At 38.5% G+C, this 17,687-nt stretch overlaps 1 protein-coding gene across 2 annotated transcripts in view; it reads left to right on the forward strand.

The window, feature by feature from the left end:
• LOC126279045 (poly [ADP-ribose] polymerase tankyrase) overlaps positions 1-16,200 on the forward strand; it is a 287,326-nt gene extending 271,126 nt beyond the window's left edge. For both annotated transcript variants that reach the window (XM_049979452.1, XM_049979451.1), the window contains exons 18-19: positions 13,602-13,758; positions 14,292-16,200. In XM_049979452.1, coding sequence (XP_049835409.1) covers positions 13,602-13,758; positions 14,292-14,372 — 238 coding nt within the window. In that variant the 3' untranslated portion in view covers positions 14,373-16,200. The remainder of the gene's footprint in view (positions 1-13,601; positions 13,759-14,291) is intronic.
• Positions 16,201-17,687: the final 1,487 nt, after the last annotated feature.

Here is a 17,687-nt window from a genome sequence, read left to right on the forward strand (position 1 = left end):
GGCAGCAAAGAATTGTTTCCATTGCAGGGATTGGGAGAAGGGGAGAGGTCTTTGACAAGCCAGCATGGTTAAATTTGGGTGTAGGGATAAAGGTGAGGTCTTTGGATAGAAATGAAACTTCTGTGGAGATGAAGGTTAACAACAGTGTCATGAGAATGTTTTGACACTGCATTTGATGGAGAGTTGGTAGGAAGTTTTGAGAGATGTACCAAGTTGAAAATATCAGCTAGGCAGGTTTTAGCTGCTATGAGGGGTAGACGAGGAGGAACGCTATGGATACGATAGGGGTTGGGTAGTGGTGCTGCGAGGCAGCAGTAGAATGTCAGTAGGTTGGATAACTTACAGAGGTGGTGTCTGGAATGCTCCCACAAGTGTTGGAGACCAAGGAATTCAGTATCAGAGGTGTGATGTATGGAGTAGGGATTGCAGAGTAATAGTACCTTGCGGAGGAAACAGAGGTGGTTCTGGCTGGCTGGCTGGCTGGCTGGTTTGGGGGAGTGACCATGAAAGGATGGGGAAGGAAGTGACCATGCCCTTCAAAGGAACCATGATGGCATTTGCATGAAGCTACTTGGGGAGATGGTGGAAAATCTTAATCAGGATGGCCGGCCGTGGGTTTGAACCATCATCCTCCCAAATGTGAGTCCAGTGTGCTAACCACTGCGCCATCTTGCTCAGCATTTGTTCTGGTGTGCCATGGAGATATATTTTTGCAGTATCAAGTTTGTGAAGACCAGGGATTGGTGGAATCTGAAAAGGTGTAGGTCATTTGAAAGGACAGGTGGGATCCAGAGAAATGAATCTTTACAGTTAGGCTGTTTGGGGGGGATTCCATGGTTTAGGCAGCCTTTGAGAGACAGGTTGTGGGACTAGGTTTTAACCAGGGAAAGGCCTACTTTTCTGAATTTGTGCAGAAAGCTGGAGCAAGGGTCCATTGTCAAGGAATGGTGTAAAGGAAACGGGAGTGACCCAGAAATCTACAAAATGTATTGATGGTTGTGAGAGGAGCTGGATATGCAAAAAGACACATAAAGATACATTAAAAATACTTAGACATACATAAACATGTGCAGATATGAAAAAATAAACTCAGGTACATAAAAATATGCCAAAATACGTGAAACTGCACATAAATACGTTAAAAACTCACAAAAATGTGGGTGAACAGGAACGATGAGGTGTGTGTGTTTTGCAGTAAGCGAAGAGAGAGGGATGGGGGATGGATTAGGTCAAGGATGAAAAGGAAGTACAATCAATAGCAATAAATATAACTATCATAGGAAAGCAAAAGATCTGGAAGAGAACCTGAGAAAATTCTGGTCTTATGTAAAATCGTTAAGCAGGTCTAAGGCTTGTTGAGCAGTGTGATAGGGGCAGTTGAAGATAGCAAAACGAAAGCTGAAGTTCGAAATTTCACATTCAAGAAATCATTCACGCAGGAAAAGCATACAAACATACCACAAACATACCATCATTTACCATCTGACTGACCGTCATACGGACGACACAGTAATAAGCATACCTGGCGTAGAGAAGAACTGAAAGATTTGAAAGCAAATAAATCATCAGGTCTGGATGGAATCCAAGTTCGATTTTACAAAGCATACTCTACTACATTGGCCCCTTACCCAGCTTGCATTTATCGTGAATCTCTCGTCCAGCACAAAGTCCCACGCGACTGGAAAAAGTGCAGGTGACGCCTGTATATAAGAAGGTTTAAAGAATGGACCCTCAAAATTACAGACCAATATTCCTAACTTTGATTAGCTGCCAATCTTTGAACATGTTCTCAGTTCGAATATAACAAACGTTTTTGAGACTGAGAAGCTTATGTATACGAATCAGCATGGTTTTAGAAAGCATCGCTCATCCAAAACAGCTTTCCCTTTTCTTACATGATATACTGCGAACAGTGGATGAAGGGCATTTGGCAGATTCCATATTTCTGTATTTCCAGAAAGCATTTGAAACAGTGTCCTATTGCAGGCTGTTAACAAACGTACAAGCATATGGAATAAGTTCAGAGATATGTGAGTGGCTCAAAGACTTCTTAAATGATAGAACCTAGTATGTTGTCCTCAATGGTGTGTGTTAATCAGAGACAAGGATATTGTCAGGGGTGCCGCAGGGGAGTGTGATAGGACCACTATTGTCCTCTGCATACATAAATGACATGGCGAACAGGGAGGGCAGCAGTTTGCAGTTGTTTGCTGATGACGTCGTGGTGTAAAATAAGGTGTTGAAGTTGAGTGTCTGTAGGAAGGTACAAGACGACAGACAAAAACTTCAGTTGTTGTGATAAATGGCACCTAGTCCTAAATGTGGAAAAATGTAAGTTAATATGAATGAGTAGTAAGATCAAACCTGTAGTGTTTGGGTACAGTATTAGTAGTGTTCTGCTAGACACAGTCAAGTCATTTAAATATCTGGGCATAATGTTGCAAAGCAATATGAGGTGGAACAAGTATGTCAGAATTGTGCTAAGGAAGGCAAATGGTTGAATTCAGTTGATTGGGAGAATATTAGGAAAGAGTGTTTTGCCTGTAAAGGACACTGGTGCAACCTATTCTTGAGTATTGCTTGAGTGTTTGGGATCCATACCAGGTCAAATTGAAGGAAGACATTAAGCAATTCATAGGCGGGCTGCTAGATTTGTTACCGGTAAGTTCAAACAGAACGTAAGTGTTACCGGAGATACCTCGGGAACTCTAATGGGAATACCTGGAGGGAAGGCAATGTTCTTTTTGAGAAGTACTGTTGAGAAAATTCAGAGAAATGGCGTTTGAAGGTGACTGCCAAACGATTGTACTGCTGACAATATATGATGCACATAAGGACCATGAAGGTAAGATTAGGGCTCATACAGAGGCATAGAGTCATTTTTCCCTTACTCCAATCGTAAGTAGAACAGGAACAGAAATGACAAATAGAGGTATAGGGTGTGTGAGGTGTGCTAGCATGTGTGTGCGAACGATGTGCATCTCTCTTTTACTGATGAAGGCTGTGGCCAAAAGCTTTATTTAAGTGTCTTTTAATTGTACCTGTCTACAAATTGTGTCTTTTTTACATTAAGTAGCTACCTGTCATTTCTTAAATTGTAGTTTATTAGTTAGTTAGTTTCATGTTCCATGGATCAATCGCAGAATAAATCCTAATGATGCGGAGTGAGTCATTTCACATTCAGATTGCAAATTGATTTGTAAATGTTCTACATTTAGAACATAAAAAGTGTTGTTATTAAATGTACTGAAGTGAGTTAGTAATTCCTGTCCACCACCTTTTACACATTATTGTAATAGACATTCTTCTTTGGAGTGAGATGATAAGGAGAAATTTTTTCAGTTTGTTTTCAAATTTTGCTTTGCTATCTGTCAAGACATTTTATATCATTGAGTAAATGATCAAACACCACAATAATTTTAACAGGAAAGAAGGCGGCTTGAAGTTAGATAAGATATGGCGATCGACTTTGTTCCGAAGATGTGATAATCGATTACCTTCGATCAGAGTAATGACGCCAGCCAGAGATAGTTTTACTGTTTACAAGACGTGACTAGTGGTGGTGCTCTCTACGCGCTCTATATAAACAGGACCTCCACAGCCTAGCAGTCAGTTGTAGACTCACCTCAGATGATGTTGCCCGCAGCTGGCAATGAAACGTCAGGGACAAGTATTTCTACTATTGGACTACAGCCTCTTAGCCCGGAAGTTTTAATTACAGAAGTACTGTTTACTCCAATTCAAAGCAACAGAAGTCAAAGGGGTGATGTGCCCGCATATTCACGCATTGTATGAATAGATAACATTAAGATTTAGAAGACAAACAGTAATAATTGTGAAGTATTTTGATGCCGTGGCGAGTTAACAAACCTGTGTCCTGTATATAACATTAACGAAATTCTTTGAGATTGTGACTAGCCACAAGTACAGCAATAAGCGATGTCCAGGTTGTTTGATGGCTGACCGATCAGCACTGCAGCAGATGCTATGATACAAACAGGAAGACCCCGTCTTGACTCTGAATACAGTGTGCACACAACAGTGTGCATGTTAGTTGAGTAACCAGTGTGTAACTCTTTCCACAGATTTGATGGAGCACGTGGAACCATTATCATGTTGTTAGTCATCAGAATGTCGACCAGTAATAGACTGTCCACCTGCCTTTCGTTACAAGAAAACGTAAGATGTGGTGATACCAAAATGTAAACAAAAAGGAGCTTGTCCGCCCTATGTAGTAGTACTCATCATCATCGTTTAAGACTGATTATGCCTTTCAGCGTTCAGTCTGGAGCATAGTCCCCCTTATAAAATTCCTCCATGATCCCCTATTCCATGCTAACATAGGTGCCTCTTCTGATGTTAAGCCTATTACTTCAAAATCATTCTTAACCGAATCCAGGTACCTTCTCCTTGGTCTGCCCCGTCTCCTCCTACCTTCTACTGCTGAACCCACGAGTCTCTTGGATAACCTTGCTTCTCCCATGCGTGTAACATGACCTCACCATCTAAGCCTATTCGCCCTGACTGCTACATCTATAGAGTTCATTCTCAGTTTTTCTTTGATTTCCTCATTGTGGACACCCTCCTGCCATTGTTCCCATCTACTAGTACCTGCAATCATCCTAGCTACTTTCATATCCGTAACCTCAACCTTATTGATAAGGTACCCTGAATCCACCCAGCTTTCGCTCCCATACAAGAAAGTTGGTCGAAAGATTGAACGGTGCACAGATAACTTAGTCTCGGTACTGACTTCCTTCTTGTAGAAGAGAGTAGATCGTAGCTGAGCACTCACTGCATTAGCTTTGCTACACCTCCCTTCCAGTTCTTTCACTATGTAGCCATCCTGTGAGAATATGCATCCTAAGTACTTGAAACTGTCCACCTGTTCTAACTTTGTTCCTCTTATTTGACACTCAATCCGTTTATATCTCTTTCCCACTGACATTACTTTCGTTTTCGAGATGCTAATCTTCATACCATAGTCCTTACATTTCTGATCTAGCTCTGACATATTACTTTGCAAACTTTCAATCGAATCTGCCATCACAACTAAGTCAACCGCTTATGCAAGACTGCTTATTTTGTGTTCACACATCTTAACCTCACCCAGCCAGTCTATTGTTTTCAACATATGATCCATATATAATATGAACAACAGTGGAGACAGGTTGCAGCCTTGTCTTACCCCTGAAACTACTCTGAACCATGAACTCGATCTACCGTCAACTCTAACTGCTGCCTGACTGTCCATGTAAAGACCTTTAATTGCTTGCAAAACTTTGCCTCCTATTCCATAGTCTCGTAGAACAGACAATAACTTCCTCCTAGGAACGCGGTCATATGCCTTTTCTAGATCTATAAAGCATAGATACATTTCCCTGTTCCATTCATAACACTTCTCCATTAATTGCCATAAGCTAAAGATCTGGTCGTGACAACCTCTAAGAGGCCTAAACCCACACTGATTTTCATCCAATTGGTCCTCAACTAATACTCACACTTTCCTTTCAACAATACCTGAGAATGAAACTTCCTGGCATATTAAAACTGTGTGCCCGACCGAGACTCGAACTCGGGACCTTTGCCTTTCGCGGGCAAGTGCTCTACCTTGCCCGCGAAAGGCAAAGGTCCCGAGTTCGAGTCTCGGTCGGGCACACAGTTTTAATCTGCCAGGAAGTTTCATATCAGCGCACACTCCGCTGCAGAGTGAAAATCTCATTCTGGAAACATCCCCCAGGCTGTGGCTAAGCCATGTCTCCGCAATATCCTTTCTTTCAGGAGTGCTAGTTCTGCAAGGTTCGCAGGAGAGCTTCTGTAAAGTTTGGAAGGTAGGAGACTAGGTACTGGCAGAAGTAAAGCTGTGAGTACCGGGCGTGAGTCATGCTTCGGTAGCTCAGTTGATAGAGCACTTGCCCGCGAAAGGCAAAGGTCCCGAGTTCGAGTCTCGGTCGGGCACACAGTTTTAATCTGCCAGGAAGTTTCATATCAGCGCACACTCCGCTGCAGAGTGAAAATCTCATTCTGAACACCTGAGAAGATTTTACCCACAACACTGATTAAAGAGATACCTCTGTAATAGTTACAATCTTTTCTGTTTCCATGTTTAAAGATTGGTGTGATTACTGCTTTTGTCCAGTCTGATGGAACCTGTCCCGACTCCTAGGTCATTTCAATTATACTGTGTAGCCATTTAAAATCTGACATTCCACTGTATTTGATGAGTTCCGACTTAATTTCATCCACCCCAGCTGCTTTATTGCACTGCAATCTATTGACCATTTTCATCACTTCCTCAAATGTGATCCTATTTCCATCCTCATTCCAATCCCATTGTACATCGAAATATGAAACATTACTGATCGTATTTTCACCTACATTGAGCAACTCTTCAAAATATTCCCTCCATCTGCCCAAGGAATCCACAGGATTCACAAGCAGTTTTTCTGACCTGTCCAAAATATTTGTCATTTCCTTCTTACCTCCCTTTCAAAGACTGCTAAGTACTCAAGTAAAAAAAAAAAAATTTCAGAATTAAATAATACATTTCCTCCTCGCATCTCATAGCACTTGTTTTCGTATGGAGTGAGAAAACAAAATTTTAGAATTTTGAAGCATAATAAGACATGACATTTCTAGTGTAGTCTTGTTCTAAAACATTGCAAAAACCAGCGAGTTCTCCATTACTTCAACCAGGAGACTATTTCCTTTCATGCATTACCACCGCTTGCCGGTTCTTATTTAAGACTTGTGGACATCAGGTCTTTTGGCAGAATGAGTCTTATGTTGTTTTACTAATTATGGTATGGGGAACATGCAGAAATGGAGAGTACCCTTTACAACAGTGAAGATCTTTGCACATATGTGCATACAGCATTGAGTGCCAGGTGGTGCAACTTTCCATAGAATTCAGGTGACAGGTAACGCAACTGTCAGAATAGTTCAGATATCATTCTGTAAGTCGTCATAAGATGGACTGAAAGTCGAAATAATGTCGCATTTTGAATAATCATATTCAACCCAAAAGGGAATACTGCTTAAGGTATTATAGTGTGTTGAAGTTATTAAAATTCAATGATGCCCACACAAATATTCTGATAGCTGAAAGGACCTGTTAGTGCACAACTATCAGGAATGAATTAAAATCAAACTCCAAGAACTTGAGAAAACTGTTTTGTTTACCTCTTATTGTTATTTTGTGTGTCAGTCTTAGGCATACTGTAAATAGAAATTCTCATTCATAAAGCACTTTCTGTTTGTCTTACCAAAGCATCAGTAACAGTTATATTGTAACAACTGTATGATCAGAATGATGCAGGTGTTCAGTAAATGTGGTGATGTTACACTTTCAGTTACTTTGAATGACATTAGTGGTGAAGCAGTTTCTCTAGTTCTGACCATATTAGTGAAGATAGCATGGGGATGATGCTGCTTCTTATGGACAACTACTCTGGTTAAGATCTACTTACTTCATCCTGTACACTGATGTATGACTAGGAACACCTGCCCCCCTACACAGCCTCTTGTTTCCCCTCAAGAACAAGCAGAGAATGGAATCAAAAACATTTTAAGGGAAACACTCATAGTCTGCTCAGTCTAAGTATGAAGCACATCTATCTCATTACCACCAAGCAGGCACAGTGTTCCTTCTTGTGGTAATTGCATTAAATCTGCAGGTAAATCCTTAACAAATATTACCTTATGCTATGGAGCTGAAATGAAAGTCACTACATGTTTCACATGTTACAGTTAGGTAAGTAATAAACTCACTGCAATCCTTCTTCCACTGTTCTGGAACGTACTTACCGTTTGGCTGTTTGACTATATGGGTGGTACACTCTGATTCACATGTGTTTGAAATGAACTGACGACATCACAAAACAATGACTGTGGAAAGGATGCCATTAAAGTGTTATTACACAGATAGAAAGACAAATGTTCTTAAAATCCCTAATTGTCTCAAAACCCAATTTTATATAAAATGCCATCCAGAACACATTTGGCAACTCAGTGATAGTCAACGGACTTGCAGGACTGGAGCTGGATTATCCTACTGTTTTCGCCAGATGTTTATGTGCAACTTTGATGAAATGATGTGTGCATAATAAGCAACAGTGAAGTGGAAAATAGCATTTTTGACTGCAAGAATGTTATTTTACGAGTAAATTATTATGTCTCTTGTCATTTATCTTATGGGAAACTATACTGTTTTGATCTTTGCCTCCATTATTGTAATGAGAAATGTTGTTCATATTCTCGACGCCTTGCTGTCTGTGACCAGTTTAGCTTTCAATGACTTTTTGAGCCCACATTATCTGTCATTGCGTGCGGTAGCCTTCCTGGTTGGAACTTTGTTATTCGTAGCTTACGAAGTCTCCCTGTGCCTGTTTACATTTTGCAATCAATACTGTGTTGTTGTCTCTTCATTTCTCTCTTTTTGGGACAGTTCCAATGACAACAGTCTCAAAAAAGATATTTTCTAAGTCTGTAGTTAATGAAAAGATGTGTTGCCTATTCATAACATTCACAGTATAAACACTGTAGTTGCTGCAAAAATGTGAATCATGTCCGGTGATGAGCATTTTAGTTTTCAGTCTGCTTAAGACAGAAAAACACAAATAATTGTGACAGTTATTGTTGTATGATGTTTTGTTTGCAGTTGGTATATGTCTAAGTATTATTAGTAACTATGGCTCCTCCCTAAACCTAGTTACAGAAATGTGAATAAGATTCAGGGACACTTACTTTGGTATTCCAACCCTCCGTATGACTTCTTTGAGACAGAACAGGTACTTCACAACTCACTCAAGGAACACATTAGCTGAATTCTTCATACTAGTAGTATAACTTAATCTTGGCAACAACGTAGAACATGTTTGGCAGCTTTGTGAATGATGAGGTACTTCCTGTATGGCACATAATTTCTCTGTTTAATTCACTTGATATATTCATATTATTTTTTGTATAACCTGAGTGATTTACACATAAGGTGCAAAATAAGGTTATCAATTTATAGTTGTCCAAGAAAGTCATTCCCTGTAGAAATTGCAACTGATCTCATCTTTTGCTTTGCAATTTAGCTGTTGCAGCCACCACTGGGGCAATAAGGTAGAGCTAAATACTGTATCTCTTCTCTGTCTCTGAGATAACATAGTCACCTGTGAAGTGAATGCTGCTTTGATTCACATTTCCAGTCTCATAGAAGGCCAGACTTTTATCACTTTTGTGACAGAGCTATAGGCAGCCAGATTGAAAAAAATCGGAAAATCTTACTTATTTTATTTATGAACTGCCACATTTCTGTGCTATTTGAGATTGACACAGGACAGCAAGTAAACATGGACCGTTTTGAAGCCCAGTGTGAATGTCGTGTTACTAATTTGTGCCAATATAGATTCATTCCTGTTTCAGGAGCCTTATTTTTTATTACAACAGAATTTCAGTATATAGTTTTCATTCATATTACTACAGTGTATTATATGATAGCTTTTCTATTATTTTACATCAAAGAGAAATTAATCATCAAGAGATTTTTCTCTCACATTGTGTAAAACAGTCTGACAATGCTCATGTAGTTTATCAATTCCACACCTGTAAAATTCTACTGGATCTGAGTCAGTGATTTCTTAAAACATGTTTGGAGTGCATTTTCATCCAGTACGGTATTTTCTTATCAGTTTATTGATAAGGATCGAGAATGGTGAACATTTGAAGGTATAAAAAGTGTGTGAGGGATGATTTTTAAAGTGAACTCCTGGGTAGTTTTGTTTGTGAAATCAGCAGAGTGAATCATGTTATAGTAGGACCACATGATGCAATTTTGTGGGTCGTTTCTCTTACACTGTAACAGAAAGGCGTCTTAGTCATTGGCAATAAACACTAGCTGCGATAGACACACCTCTCAGAAGGGGTTAGTAGTGCTCAATGCCCTTTTTGAACCACTGGCAAAATATTGTGTTCAGACTGCCCTTTGCTCGACTCTGTTGTGTTTTTTTTTTTTTTAAAAAAAAAGGCTCAGCCAATAATTTGTTCGTAAAAAGTTAACATAAATGCATCATAACTCATCACCAATAACAGTATTGCATTGAAATTCTCCATGAGCAAACTGATGATGGTCAAGCAAAAATGCAGCAATGGTTATCCATTTGGCTTTTTTGCTCTGAATTGGAGGATACAGTACCCCTATCTCCACCTTCTGAACCTTGCCTATTAAATGCAAGTGTCACTTGATGTTTAAATGATCAGTTCGTCAGATACAGCACTCATCGCACACACAATACAAAGGTTTCAAGCTGCTCCTGTTGCCTTCACCTCTGTATTAAATGCATAGCGAATAATATGTCTGAAATGTTAGAAGTTTTTTCCACTTCTAACTCTCTTTTAAAATTCTTTAGCAATGTTTATCAGTTTGGAGCATGCAATATCCAATAGGTACCAGCAAGACAAATACAAGAAATGCAAATAAGAAAATAAATGTTTGTAATGCACTCAAACACTTTAAAAAATATGGGAATATGGACTCTGTCTCTTACCCATAGTTCACAGGATATTGTGGGAGAAGAAAAGAGGCAAGATGAGATTTGCATAAATGGTCCTTTTGAAATCGGTGCTGATTTGTGGACAGAAGCTTTTCTGTTTCAAAGAGTCTTATTGTATTAAAACTTAAATATAGTCAAGAATTCTGTATCGTACCAGTGTTAAAGATATGTGTCTAATTTTGTGGGTCCCTTCTTTTACCCTCCTTACATGCAGGGAGTCCCATGCACTTTCTTCCAATCACTTGGGATTTCACACTATGTGAGAGACATGCAGTAAATGTGAGACAAGTAAAGGGTCATTGCCATAGACTTGCCTCTGTAAAACCAAATTGTGATTCTGTCTGACCTGGGGACTTATTTGTTTTTTAACTTTTTCAGTTGCTTCTTAACACTAGAAATGCCTATTTCTATATCCTACATACAAGAGCCTGCATTAGGGTCAAATGATGATCTGTCTGTATGATCCTCATAAATCAGTGATTTTTTTTAAATACGAAATTTAAAACTGCAGCCTTCCTTTTGCTGTCTTCTATTGTTACAGTAGAATTTTTTCAGGTTCTCGGCAAGATCCTTCAATAAGGTGTGGTGGTGGAAGTTTCATATGCTTTATGCATTGATGTTTTTATACACACAATTATTTCTAACATTTGTCTGTCGACATTTCCAAGTCCTTTTTTGAGCCGGGTGTGCAACGAACTCTGGATCCTTGACATTTTCTGAATTTTGTTACTAAATCACGGTAGGTCTTTTCCATTATTAATCCAATTACTCATCACACATTTCTTCAGAGTGTGATTTACAGTTAGGTGGTTTTAGTATTTATACTCACGTACTGAGAAAACATGCAATTTTATTGAGGCACCACATAAAAGAGCTCTCGAAAATTTGTCATTCTTTGTATAGTTTGCTGTGCAAAAGTTATGAGAATTGTGACATCAGCACTTAAAAGAACTGTTACCAGAGTGGAGTTAATTGGAAGTATGTCGGACATCGTATCTAGAACCATAGTTCTTTATTTGCAAAATAATAATATGAAATTTCAGCCTGGAGGAAAAAATCAAAATCAGTTACAAATATTAATGAACTGCTGCCATCAGATTTCCATTTTGAAACAGGCCCAAGGATAGCATCAAATTGTACAACATTCCGTAAAGACTGTTGATTTTGTATTAATGTCCACATGAAATTTTCCTGTTCCTGAGAAAAAGTCGTTACATATCCAAAACTTTTATTAGGAAAATCTAAGCAATGATGATAATACAAAGAATAATGATGTTGATGATGATGATGATTTATTTCATTTTGCAAAGATTAATAAATAAAATGGAACAGTTGTCAGTCATGGCCTATCCACAGGAATTATTCTGGCTTGTAATTAGTTTCAAATGCTGAAACAGTAATCACAAAAATGTTACCTGTAGTCTGTTCCCCATTAATGACATAACAGATAATTATAGTTCTGGTTCTCCCCATTAATATATTTATAGGTTGTGTATGCACTGGCAGAACCGGGAAATCTGGGAAAAACCCAGGAATCGTTTCATCCTGGTAATGCCTGGGAATCTTTTAGGAGCCTGGAAATTTTTGATTATTTTGGTTTTCAATTAAATTTTTGTAATTTTGACTGATAAGAACTGTTACTCTAACAAAGAATTTTACTTTAGCTCGCTACCACACAATAATATTGCAGGAGTAAAACACAAGCAAGAAAATAACACCAAAATAAAACTTTAGTTGCAATACTTCCTAACAAAAAGTTGCTTTCGATTAGCATGACATCACAACTGTTTACATTTTTACCTGGCCGCAGGAAAATATTGTGAATGGTGGTCTGAGAAACGTTACTTTCAAAATAAATTTGCTTTTATGCAAGATGAATTACATGTTGTAATAGAATGTGTGATGAATTTCTTAATCCATGGAGCGTTTGACTCATTTCTTAATTCATGGAGCATTTGACTCTTTCAAAACCTAATACTTTGAGGACCAACCACTTAGAAAAATTTCAGGCCCAGAAGACTAGCCGTTTATGGCATCATTTAAAATTTTATTGGTGTCTGATATATCTCGGAGGGTACCGGTAACACAGCCTAAAAAAGACAATGCTTCATATTTGCTTTAGTTCTTTATATATTACAAATTATGCAATAATGATGGTTAAAAGTATAATCTTTCAGAAAAAAAAATGGAAAGTGAGTTCTTGAGGTTCTGTTCATAGCAGTGCAATTTACTGTCACACTTGTCAGGAATATTCAGCTGCTGTAATTTAAGCTGTGCTCGTAGGATCCTGCCTAACAACATGCTCAGAAAAAAACAGCAAAAAAATTTTTTACAGCGAGTGAAAGTTTAGCTTTTCTTGATGAAAAATATCATCTAGCTGTAATATTTTGAAAAGCAAGAATACATATTATCATGCCATATTTTCCCAAATTCGAAATTTTCTGACAGACCATTCAGAACACTACTATGCTCTCAGTTTCTGTATTGTAGCATTGGCATCACATTTCATATTTTGGCATTCTTTGTTTGGAAACTACTTTGGAGAATTTGTATTTATACTTTCATAATAACAAAATATGCAGTGTACATGTTGCCGCGCATTAAAGATCTTTCCAAAAGTGATGCATTTTGCTTGGAGATCTGAAAGTTCTGTGCCAGTGTATAAAATGTTTACCATTCAAAGGACTGATACAGTTTACAGATCTCAGGGAAAATATATTGTCAAATAGCACAGAAAACACATACTTTCACCCTGGGGAGGAAAAAAATTGCATTGCCACCCAGAAAAAAAGTGTATTTTTAACACGCACATCCAGGAAAAATCCAGTTCTGCCCCCCTTCCCCACATATACACCCTGATTTATGAAATGTAGAGCATCAGTGAATTATTTAAAAATAGTTGTTCAGTGTCTCTGCTTTCAAGCAAATGTGTCTAGTCTAATATTTTAATGTTACAAAACATAGAAGAGCTTAAGTTATGCATGCTAAGATATCGGCGAAATAGTTTATGAAACACAGACTCATGAAATTTCTGCTTGAAGAGAGATTTTTTTTTATTTACAGGCATTTGTTGCTGTGCAGAGTTACTTTAGGGAAGTCATTCCTCCAATTTAGTGCAATGAAAATGGCCCATGCACCACCTGGTCACCACTCTGTAATGGGACGACCCAGTGCTGGTGGTCTGACTTTTCCTGAGTACGTTGTGTACAGGGGAGAACAGGTAAGTACTACAGTAAACAGTGGAAAATCTAGGATGGACTGTAACAATATTATGAAGAGTATAGTTGCCACCCAACATATTCTGGAGATGCCGAATCACAGATAGCCACAACAAAAAGACTGTCGGAAAGTGAGCTTTTGGCCAACAAGACCTTTGTCAAATATAGACAAACACACACACACACACACACACACACACACACACACACACACACACACAAGCATGACCGCAGTCTCTGGCAGTTGAAGTGTCTGGCTTCAGCTGCCAGAGACAGTGGTCATGCATGTGTGAGCTGGGTGCGTGCACACGTGTGTGTGTGTGTGTGTGTGTGTGTGTGTGTGTGTGTGTGTTTTGTCTATTTTCGACAAAGGCTTTGTTGGCTGAAAGCTCGCTTTCTGACAATCTTTTTGTTGTGCCTGTCTGGAACTCACTATATGTTGAGTAGCGACTATCTTTTTCAAAATATCAGTACTATATTAGATATTCGTACCTGTCAGACTGTTTCCAAGATTCTAATGTATGTTTTGTTACAGGCTTATCCAGAATATCTCATCACTTACCAAATTGTGAAGCCAGAGGAGAGCCCAACAAGTGGAGAACTAGAGAGCAGATGATTGGTGACTCTGGCAGGCAGTGGGCCAGTTCCCACTCCCTCTGAGACAAGGCCCCAGGACTGTTGCTGCAATGGTGGCGAGCTGTTGCAGTTTGCCCTGCATTGCTTGCACTGGCTGTCTGTGGCACAGCCACCTAGCATATGCAAGACTGATGACTGGAATGACGCAGACCAGTGGCCCACTTAGTGTGCTATTGATCATGCTACAGACATTCTTACAATCCCAGCAGTATTTCTCTAACATTGCCATTATTTAAAGGAAGGGGAAATTTATATTATGGTTGTTACCAAAAATATAAATTAAGGAACTGAGATACTAGTGTTATTATTTGTTTTAAAAGTCCTTTTGATATATATTCCTTGTTCAGAATAGTGAGTTTTCAGATACCAGAGAAACATTTTTGGTCACATATAACAATACATGAGACGTTTACAGGATTTAGAAATCTAAAAATACGAAACAAATAGCAAATATATTTCTCATTTATGCTGGTTAGTTTAGTGATGTCCCAAGATTTAATTACTTACTCCATTATGAGAGGGGTGTAGTATTTGTGTTTTATTTGTCACTCATGGTGAACACTGCAGTGGCAAATTATCAGCCACCATACATGCACAGAAGTACTTAATGTACAAGCCATAATTTAAAGGTCTCGCTACTTTTAGATTTAACAGAATGATGCAGTTGGCTGATACATCATGTGGTGCATTAAAACACACCTTATGTGCTCATCTCTTCTGTCCTGATTTCAACCAGGTATTGTTTTTTGTGCTAAATGTTAGCACAAGGCAATTAAACATAGGTCACTGTTATATTTATCAGTAACCTTGCTGAACATGATGACATTCATCTCATGGCTGTGAAAATTGTGCAGTTCTATTAGCACCATGACAGCCAAAGACTGCTCATCACCTTTAGTGAATGTGTGCACTCTGGAAGTAGTCCCCAGAGACAGTGCCTTGTATGTGAGTAAAGAGTAATGTCCTTTTATATAAGAAGTTGATGAAGTGTATCATGAGATGTGCTTTCCTGAATGAATGTGAGCAAGCAGAACAATACTGAATAAACTAATCCTCTGAAGGAACTGACTCGGATCAGAGCACAATTCCATCTTCCGAGTGTGTGAACTCACCTACTGATACACCAGTATCAGGAACATTCCCACATAGCCCCCACATTTTTGTGCTGTAATGTGATAAAAGTAAATGACTGTTCATGCCAAATCTTAATTAATGAATATTACATATTGGAAATGGATCACGAATCAAGTGAACAGAAATAACCAGAAATTTCACCACAAGAAGTGTCCCATGTCATGGTGTGGTATTGTTGATGCCTTTACAAAAGTAAAGCTGTCATCAGCTTGAATGTTTGTTTACGCACTGGCACACTTAACTAGACATGCCATTATTGGAAGTGGTATGCCCTTGTCTTTCTCCAGCCTTTGAACTGACTTACTCAGCCAGTTGTAAGGGACCTTACAGTTTGATTTGGACTTCAAACCATGCTGCAACTTGGCATTTTTTCATGTTTGAAAATAATTGCTGGAAGTGAAATGAGAATCCTAGAATTGCCTGGGGAATGAACCCTGGACATTTGGATTGCTTTTCATCCATTGAGCCAAGTTAACAGCTTTATGTTGCTAAAATATTTGAAAACTTAGATGACAGCACTGACAGAAGAGTCTGTAGCAATCTCTCAATATTTGTGCAGGATGCATAGTCTCCCATCAAGTGTCTTTTTACATAGTTATGTTACTACTTGTGTTGCTGTTTTATATGTTCTTATATTATTGGATATAATAAAAATGTTTTCATACTGAACCCTATATTTAAAGAAACGCAGTTTCTGTCAAATAAGTCATTGTGCTGTATGAGGTGTGTGTTGTCAGTCATGTTCCTTCCATTTTTCTGGTGTTAACCCGCTTTAGCAAATTGCATCATTTTGAATTGATATAGATTGTATTAAACTAATGATTTGCAACAGTGAACACAGCCCTATGAACAAGAGAGATACCTAATGCCAGTAATAAGAAAATGAAATTAGTAGCTACCTAGTAGATAAAGTTATCAGTGACACATTGCCAGTATAGTGCAGATGTGGTGAAATAACGTTAAACATTAAAACACTTGACACAAAAAATACGTAACACAAAATAACATTGCAGTCCCAATAAAAGATTTGTAATATCATATTATTTTTCTTTTAAAATGACGCAAAAGATTTTTTCCTTCTTAAACAAACAAATACACTTGCTTTCTGCAGCTGTGACATCTGCCAGGCTCTGCCCTTTTTTTCTCTTTTACTGAGAAGAAGGGGGAAAAAAAGTTTGTGACGGTTTCTGTTACCACTTGGCTTTGGTTATTGATGGTACTTTTCCAAAAGCCAATAATATATACATTTTTAGTGTCTAGTATGTACCTATAAGAGTAATCTCCAGCAGAAACTCGAACTGCTGTACTGTAATAACATTTCATGAAGTCGAAACTGGAATGTTCTTACAGTATTTGTAGCCCCTAGTCTTTGTGTTCATTGGGCAACACATAAAATGTTTCAGACTCCATAGTCATCGTCCCGTCCCGTCCCCCGTCCCCCCCCCCCCCCCCCCCCAAGTTAACCTGCTAGTTATTTGACTACTTAGTTAGTAGACCAATCCATTTTCTGAATTCTATTTATGAACTTCTCGGGAGAAATTGATATACATTCTGGATTTAAATATGCTTTTTCATGCAAGCGGATTCTGGAAGATGACGGCTCTTGGGATGTATGCTGACAATGGCCACCTCTGATCGCACAGTTAGTATCACACCTGTTGTGAAATGCTGAAGTGGCTGAGAGTAGATATGAAATATAGAGAGGTGAGAAAATTAGTATAAAGTACTGTTCATCATTATAATGTTGGACTGCATTCGGCACACACTTAGACCATCTCCAAAACTCCAGCAATGGAATGACTATCCCCCTCTAATTTCAGACACCTGTTTGAGTATTCAAAGTAACAACATGCAAAATGATGTCTTCCCTGTGATGCAAAAATACTTGAACAGAAATTCATTAAATAAATTACAATAAAAAATAGTCATATTGGTGCAATAAGTGTTTGAACAAATTGGTGCTTATGTACATTAGTAGCTGGGTTTCTACATTTGTGTAAATAAAAGGATTTTCATTCACATTCTGTTGCTGCTTCTTTCTTCCCTCTAAAGTTACCTTAATATATACAACATGCATAAATTAGCTGTTGGCATGAGAAAACACCTCACACACACACACACACACACACACACACACACACACACATTTGTCTACTTGTGT

The sequence above is a fragment of the Schistocerca gregaria genome, chromosome 6, assembly GCF_023897955.1.
Source record: "Schistocerca gregaria isolate iqSchGreg1 chromosome 6, iqSchGreg1.2, whole genome shotgun sequence".
In the NCBI taxonomy this organism is placed as follows: Eukaryota; Metazoa; Arthropoda; class Insecta; order Orthoptera; family Acrididae; genus Schistocerca; species Schistocerca gregaria.